Source organism: Pistacia vera, unplaced genomic scaffold, assembly GCF_008641045.1.
Source record: "Pistacia vera cultivar Batoury unplaced genomic scaffold, PisVer_v2 Contig179, whole genome shotgun sequence".
Taxonomy (NCBI): Eukaryota; Viridiplantae; Streptophyta; class Magnoliopsida; order Sapindales; family Anacardiaceae; genus Pistacia; species Pistacia vera.
Genome location: NW_022195887.1, coordinates 770,927 through 779,126, shown reverse-complemented (window position 1 = coordinate 779,126; position 8,200 = coordinate 770,927). Strand labels below are relative to the sequence as shown.

General features: G+C 36.4%; 2 protein-coding genes across 2 annotated transcripts; both read left to right on the top strand.

Moving 5' to 3' along the window:
* The first annotated feature begins 260 nt into the window (after window positions 1–260).
* LOC116126327 (alpha-humulene 10-hydroxylase-like) lies at window positions 261–2,184 on the top strand. The gene is made up of 4 exons (XM_031412018.1): window positions 261–372; window positions 1,410–1,537; window positions 1,653–1,743; window positions 1,850–2,184. Exons 1-4 carry the CDS (start codon window positions 261–263, stop codon window positions 2,182–2,184), a joined length of 666 nt encoding a protein of 221 aa, XP_031267878.1.
* Window positions 2,185–5,074: 2,890 nt separating this feature from the next.
* Window positions 5,075–7,976, top strand: LOC116126281 (receptor-like protein 33). The gene has a single exon (XM_031411972.1). The coding sequence runs from the start codon at window positions 5,102–5,104 to the stop codon at window positions 7,871–7,873; it is 2,772 nt and encodes a 923-aa protein (XP_031267832.1). The 5' UTR covers window positions 5,075–5,101; the 3' UTR covers window positions 7,874–7,976.
* The last annotated feature ends 224 nt before the right edge of the window (window positions 7,977–8,200 follow it).

Genomic DNA, 8,200 nt, shown 5'->3' with positions numbered 1-8,200 from the left:
AGTATGTTCTTGAGCTTGTGTCAGAATCTGGCTTATCTGCATACAAATTGAGCGCCATTCCTGTTGAACAAAATACTAAGCTCACAACCTAGCAATATGATCATGCGACATCATCTTCAGAAGACGATCCTCCATTGGAAGATCCATCTCACTATCAGAAGCTTGTGGGAAGATTGATTTATCTCACCATGACACGTCCTGATATAAGCTATGCCATTCCCATTTTGAGTCAATTTATGCATGGGCCAAAATAGTCTCATATGGACACAACAATTAAACTACTAAAATACTTGAAAGGATGTCCTGGTCTGGGACTTCTGTTACCAAGAGATGGAAATTTGGATGTCACAGCATATTGTGATTCTGATTGGGGTACATGCCCTATGACGAGAAAGTCACTCACTGGGTTCTGTATTAAAATTTGAGGATCACTTATCTCCTGGAAAACAAAGAAGCAGTCAATGATCTCACTTTCCTCATCAGAAGTAGAATACAAAGTCATGACAAAGACAACTTGTGAGATTGTTTGGATCCTTGGATTACTAAGAGATTTAGAGGTACAAACAGGAAAACATGTCACTTTGTATTGTGACAATAAAGCTTCTAATGACATCACAGCAAATCCAGTATTCCATGAAAGGACTAAGCATATAGAGATTGACTGTCATTTTGTTAGAGAGAAGATTCAAGAAGGGACTATCAAGACCATGCACATCAGAACTGTAGAACAACCAACAGACATTTTCACGAAACCTCTATGTAGTCATCAACATTCATATTTACTACACAAGCTAGGAGTTTTCGACATCTACAAACCATCAGCTTGAGGAGGAGTGATGTAATATGGAATGCTGAAGATTATATTGCTGGAATCAATGACAAAATTATTGCAGATATTATGCTACTGATTTATTTGTTGTAATATTATGTAAGCATTTTATATTGATTGGATTGATTGTATTTCCTTTATTATTTACATAGCCTCTGTATAAAGAGGCATTTGTACACATTGCAAAGATATATGAAATACACACATTCTTCTATATTTCTTTCTTCCTCTCGGCATTCTTCAACAACATAGTTGCTCCTATTGCCATCCTTTATTCTTCTTGGCATTCTTCGGCAATACAATTGCCTCTTTTGCCACCTCCTGCTTAGATTATTACAGTAATAAATCTCAGTGAGAAGATTTTCGCCATGACAAATAACGTGGTTTCGCAGGCTGCTTTTGGCAAGAAGTAGTGTAAAAGAGCAATATGATTTTACGTCCTTTCTTCACGAAATAATGCATCTTGCTGGAGGCTTTAACATTGCAGATTTTACATCTCTTTGTGCCCTGACCGGGTTGAAACCTGCACTTTTGAAAATTCAGAAGAAGATAGATTAGATTCTTGAGGATATTGTCGCAGAACATAAGTTGAAAAGAAAAGCTAATACCAACGACAATGATGATATCGTTGACACACTTATAAATTATGAAGAGGTTGATAAGAATGAGTTTCGTTTTACAATTCACCAAGTCAAAGCTGTGACTATGGTAAGACCTGTAACTCTTGTTCTTACTAAACATACTAAAAAGATCTATTAGTCAAAAAATATGAATTTTTAACTCATTGTAACTTGTATCTATTTCCAGGACATTTTCTCTGCAGGGAGTGAGACTTCAGGCTTCAGCAGCATTAACTGAATGGTCTATGTCAGAGCTGCTTAAATACCCGAGTAATGGAGAAAGCACAAGCAGAGGTACGACAAGCATGTGAAGGAAATAGCAAAATTAAGGAGGCAGATGTTCAAAAGCTAGATTACTTGAAAGGTATTATTAAGTAAACTTTCAGATTGCACCCTCCAGGTCCTTTACTTCCAAGAGAAGCAAGGGAAAGCTGTGAGATTAGTGGATATAAAATACCAGCCGAGGCCAAAATCCTCATTAACACTTATGCAATGGGGAGAGATCCAGAAATCTGGAAAGATCCTGAAAGCTTTCAACCAGAGCGTTTTGAAGGATCTTCAATTGACTTCAGAGGGAACCACTTTGAATTGATTCCATTTGGTGCTGCTAGGAGGATTTGTCCTGGCATATCATTTGCAACTTCTACCATTGAACTTGGTCTTGCTCAAATGCTTTTATCACTTCGACTCGAAACTCCCAAATGGGATCAAACTAGAAGACTTGGATATGACTGAGAATTTTGCAATGACAGCAAGAAAAAAAATTATAATTTGCAAGTGTGTCACCACCACTCTTATCCCTTTCCAGAAATGAGACATTGTTAACACTTAATGAGAAAGAACAAGTTCGGGTTATATTGCCCATAACTTTGGTGCTTGTTCGACGTGGTTTCTCTTACTTGAGTTTTAGTGCAACAGAGAATAATTTTGTAAAATACTTATATTTCGTACTCATTAATTCTTGCTGCATGTATATATATATATATGAACCTTGATTGTCAAAGAACTTTATTTAATTTTGATTATGTTTCAGATAGATATATTACCTGTCTATTAAATTTACAAAGTTTTTTATTCCATTCTATTTTTTTATAAATTAAAAAAAAAAAAAAAAAAGTGCTCAATGGAATTTCGGATTTTTTCACCTAACTATAACTTCTACGATTATATTGAATATGACAAGTAAAGTTTCAGTTGATGGTAGATGCCTCAAGGGTTTCTGTTAAATTTCTTGTGACAATAAAATGTTTATAAATAATACTACTATTTTCAGATAATATCTCAAATTTCTCATCCCAAGTAATATGTTCTCATGTGGCTTTGATGTGTAAACGAGGAGTTGAGATGTCGAATGATATGTCAATGCCACATGAGATGACACATCATCATTGACATATCATTTGGGATGAAAAATTTGGGATTTTATATGGGAATAGTAGTATTACTTAATGTTTATTATAAATTAGATGTTAGCAAAGTCAAGCTTGGGGTTAGGATTATTTATAACTCGGGCCTCCCCCAAGATGCCAAGGTTAGTGAGATTTGTGAGGGAGGGGAGTGGAAATGGCCGGTTGCAAGTTATTATGCTTTAACGGAAATGAAAAAGTTTGTGAATTTTAATCTCTCTATGAGTGGGGATAAAATTATATGGGTACCTTCTATGGCTGGTGGTTTTCAATCAAGTCGGCTTGGAATGAATTCAGATTAAGGAAAAGTATAGTGGAATGACACCACCTTGTGTGGTTTAGGAAATCAATTGCTAGACATGCTATGATTCTTTGGATGGCTATTAAAGGGAAGCTCAACACCAAAGACAAATTGATGAGGTATAGTGTTACTCAAAATGCATGTCGTTGTTTTTGTAAAATCAGCCCAAGAATCTTTGGATCATCTTTTCTTCGCAGGTGCTTTCACAAAGTTCATTTGGTGTTGTGTTCTTGTGGTCTCTTCTCTTGGTTATAGAGAGATGCCTTTGCATGACTATGTTAATTCCTTGTCTATGGATTGGAAGACAAACAAACTCAAGTATGCTGTAGGTAAATTATGCTTGGGTGCTATGGTCTATTTCATTTGGAGGGAGAAGAACAATAGATTTTTTAAAGGAGATTTTATAGATGCTTGAACAATTCACAACCACATTTGGAACATGGTGAGAGATAGGGCTATGGACCTCAACAAAATGAAATCTTCCTTGGCCAATAGAAGACTTGCAGAGATTTGAGGATTACCTATGACTATCTTCAAAACCAACATATGACAAACATCGGTTTTCCTAACCCAAGACTTGTCTTGAGGTAGGAATGATGTTGTGTATAGTTGTTTTTAGTCTTGTTTGTTTTTTTTTTTTTTTTTTTTCCCCTATCCCAGGACATGTCTTATAGTATGATGTCTTTGTCTCCCATCCTTCGCGTACTTAATATAGACAAACAATAAGAGATTAACTAGGTTTTTAGTTTATTAGCTAGGCTTAGTGTTTTTATTCCTATCTTAAAGCTCGTCTAGAGGTAAGATGACTGATTTTTTTATGACCTCTGTTTAAATTTTTTTTTCTCTTTTAATGATAATATTTATTTAAAAACCGAAAAAGTCAAACTTGCTGACACAGAATGTTTGCATCAATGACTTGTGGCTTCCAGCAGATTCAGAGTCAATCATTCAAAGCTTGATCAATTTCCACTGAAATTCAGATGACAATTTTGATCATGATGTATATATAGGTGTTTAATCTCTCACCCGTCCAAGTTCCAACTTCTCATTTCCATATATTACCTGTTTATTAAATTTACGAAGATTTATTTTCTATTCTATTTTTTTATAAAAAATAAAAAATAAAATAAAAACGATTAGTGGAATTTCAGATTTTTTTCACCTAACTATAACTTTTACGGTTAAATTAAATATGACAGGTAAAGTTTCGGTTGATGATAGATGGCTCAACTGTTAAATTTATCTTGACAATTGAAAATGTTTATGATTAACATCACTCTTTTCAAATAATATCTCAAATTTCTCATCTCAAGTGATATGTTCCCTTAGGTGGCTTTGATACGTAAAGGAGGAGTTGCAATATAAAATGATATATGTCAACGTCATATGAGATGACACAACATTTGGAATGGAAAATTTGGGATTTCATTTGAGAATAGTAGTATTGCTCATAAATTAGATGTTAGCAAAGTCAAGCTAGCTGCCAAAGACTGTTTGCATATGGCTTCCAGCAGACTCAGAGTCAATCATTCAAAGCTTGATGAATTTCCACTGAAACTCAGATGACAATTTTGATCATTGATGTATAGGTGTTTTAATCTCTCACCCGTCCAAGTTCCAACTGCTTATTTCTTAGAAACTTCATTTTTCAATATCACGCATATGCACGTCAAAAGATTTTATTTCAGATTGTATGAATTATTGGACCCAACTTTCAATTTGATGACTAAATAATATTAGAATTTTCAAAAGCCTTAGGCCTTGTTCCCACGGCCTTTACGTCAACAGTGTTTATGGTCTTGAATTTGAAGAATGACTCATGCATGATCATGAGCAATGTCATTCACAACAACTACAAGCAGCTGCTGCTATAAAAGCATGTAACTTCGCAACCATATTTACATAGCTAAAAACCAAATCAAATTCTATTTTGTACTAAGGAATTATGGGGTTATCCTTATACTTCTTTGCATTTGTGCACATAGTTTTTTGTTTCTTATTGTTTCATCTTATAGCTGTTACTGCTTCTATTCAGCCACTTTGCCATGATGATGAGCGTTCTGCCTTGTTGCAATTCAAGGACAGCCTTACCTTGAATAAGTCTGCTTCAATTGATCCTTCTGCTTATCCCAAGACGGCATCGTGGAAGCTGGAAAAGGAAAATGGCGACTGCTGCTCATGGGACGGCATCAAGTGCAATGAGGACACCGGTCATGTCTTCAGCCTTGACCTTGCTAGTAGTTTCCTCTATGGTTCTATCCACTCCGACAGCACCCTCTTCCAACTTGTCCATCTTGAATGGCTTAGCCTTGCCGATAATCACTTTAATCACTCAAAAATCCCTTCTGAAATCTTGAATCTTTCAAGGTTATCACATCTAAACCTCTCTCTTTCCGCCCTTTCTGGTAATGTATTATCCCATATCCCACAGCTCTCCAAGTTGGTGTTACTTAATCTGTCAAATAATTCTTTTTCAGGAACAATTCCGTCTTCAATTGGTAACCTTACCAAGCTCCTCTATCTTGACCTTTCTGTTAATAATTTTTTTGGCGAGTTGCCTGCTTCCTTGGGAAGTATTGGTGTTTTGGAACAACTGGATGTTAACACCAACAATTTCTCAGGCCAAGTTCCATCTTCACTTGGTAATCTTACCCAACTAAAATGCCTGGCACTTTCGCAAAACAATTTTTCGGTCCAACATTCTCGTTCAATGTCATTTTTGGCTAGGCAGACCAAACTTGCTTGGCTAGACCTGCAAGATATCAACTTAATCGGTGAAATTCCCTCTTGGCTCATGAACCTATCACAAATTACATACCTGTTTTTTGATAACAACAAATTAACAGGTCCAATCCCTTATTGGCTTGGGAACCTGAACCAGTTGGCACTTCTATCTCTCAAGTCTAATCAAATAACTGGTCATATCCCATCTCAAATTTGGAACCTAACCCATTTGACTGTTCTGGATCTTTCGTCAAATAAGTTGCAAGGCCCGATTGCTAGCTCTATCTCTGAACTCACGAATCTTGAATATCTTGACCTTAGTTCAAATAATTTGAGTGGTAAAGTGGAGCTAGAAATGCTTCTTACTAAACTCAAAAGTTTAACAGTGCTTTTCCTATCCTCAAACAATTTGTCATTGCACACATCAACCTCTGTCACTGTTCTTCCGAAATTGGTGTTCATAGGATTGGGTTCTTGCAATCTTAACAAATTCCCGAACTTCCTGCAAAGCCAAGATCAATTGGAGCTGTTAGACCTTTCATCCAACAACATAGCTGGCCAAATACCTAAATGGTTGTTAAATGTAAGCACAGGTAGTTTGGAATACTTGAACGTTTCTTACAACCTTTTAACAGGGTTTGACCAACATCCTGTTGTTCTTCCATGGATTCGTCTATCCATTTTAGACCTTAGGTTCAATAAGCTGCAAGGACCACTTCCAATTCCACCGGTGTCTACCAGTCACTATCTGCTTTCAAGCAACAGGCTGACAGGAGAAATTTCACCATGGATATGCAAGTTGAATAATCTTTATTCTCTTGATTTGTCCACCAATGACTTAAGTGGCATGCTTCCAGAATGTTTGGGCAATTTCAGTTTTCTCCTATCGATATTAAACTTACAAGGTAACAAATTTCATGGAATCATTCCCCAAACATTCGTGAGTGCAGCAAATCTTAGGATGATTGATCTTAGCCACAATCTATTGCAAGGGAGAATTCCAAGATCATTGGCTAATTGTGAATTGCTAGAATTTCTTGATCTTGGAAATAACCAAATCACTGATATTTTTCCATCTTGGCTAGAAACTCTTCCAGAGTTAAAGGTTCTCATTTTGCAATCCAACAGATTTCATGGAGTAATAGGGGAGCCTGAAACACATTTTGCGTTCCCCAAACTACACATCATTGATCTCTCTCACAACAGATTTACAGGTAAGCTCCCGTCGAAATACTTCCATTGTTGGAATGCCATAGCAATTGTCAATGCTAGTCAGCTGACATACATGCAAGACCGACCACGGCAAAGTTTATACTTCAGATTACCCAGTGATTCTCCCACTTATAATCACTCATTAAGATATATTTATGATTTCTCCATAACAATTACGAACAAAGGTATAGAGATGGAATATAGGAAGGTCTCAAATATCCTCAAAAGCATCATTCTCTCCAACAACAGATTTGAAGGAGAGATTCCAGCAGCCATTACCTTCTTAAAGGGGCTTAATTGTCTCAACCTTTCCAACAATAATCTCCAAGGAGGGATTCCATCATCTCTGGGCAACCTAACTGCACTAGAGTCGTTGGATCTCTCCAATAACATGCTCTCAGGAGAGATTCCTCAACAACTAGCAGAGCTCACGTTCCTATCATACTTCAACATTTCACACAACCATCTCTCAGGACCTATACCAATAGGAAAACAGTTTGATACGTTTGAGAATAGTTCTTTTGATGGGAATCCGGGATTATGTGGAAAACCTTTGTCAAAAAAATGTGAGAGTTCCGAGACCTCTTTGAATGAAGATGATCAAGATTCTGAGTCTCCAATTCAGTTTGGTTGGAAAATAGTTGTGATAGGGTATGCAAGTGGTTTTATAATTGGAATGATGGTTGGGCAGATATTCACCAAAAGAAAACATGAATGGCTTGCGAAGACTTTTGGGGTGCAGCTGAAAAGAAGTAAGAGGCAGAGAAGACAGAGAAACTGAATGTAATTTGCTTTATTTCTTCGAATAATGAGTTATTAAATGTAGTCACGAGCATCATGTACTTTATAATTTGAAGAGCTTAATAATTATGAATAAATGCAATTTCGTCAATAATTTTGCTAACATAAAAGGATTTTGATCCAAAGTTACATAACTTGATATCAACTCGCTTTGAGCCAGCGGTAATTTGAGTATCGTAACATCAAGCATGGAGGTCAAGGATCTTTATCCAATTGTGTGGACATTACAAAATTCCACGATGTTGGACTCTTGCCATATGAATCTTATCATTCCGAATAGTCAGAGGAGGCTGTGCGTCTTCATTCA

Bases quoted from the DNA above. Each gene is read 5' to 3' on its own strand.
- LOC116126281 (XM_031411972.1), top strand. From the start codon at position 5,102: ATGGGGTTATCCTTATACTTCTTTGCATTTGTGCACATAGTTTTTTGT.
- LOC116126327 (XM_031412018.1), top strand. From the start codon at position 261: ATGGACACAACAATTAAACTACTAAAATACTTGAAAGGATGTCCTGGT. The intron at 1,538-1,652 runs GTAAGACCTGTA...TTTTCTCTGCAG, and splicing joins AAGTCAAAGCTGTGACTATG to GGAGTGAGACTTCAGGCTTC. The intron at 1,744-1,849 runs GTACGACAAGCA...TGCACCCTCCAG, and splicing joins TGGAGAAAGCACAAGCAGAG to GTCCTTTACTTCCAAGAGAA.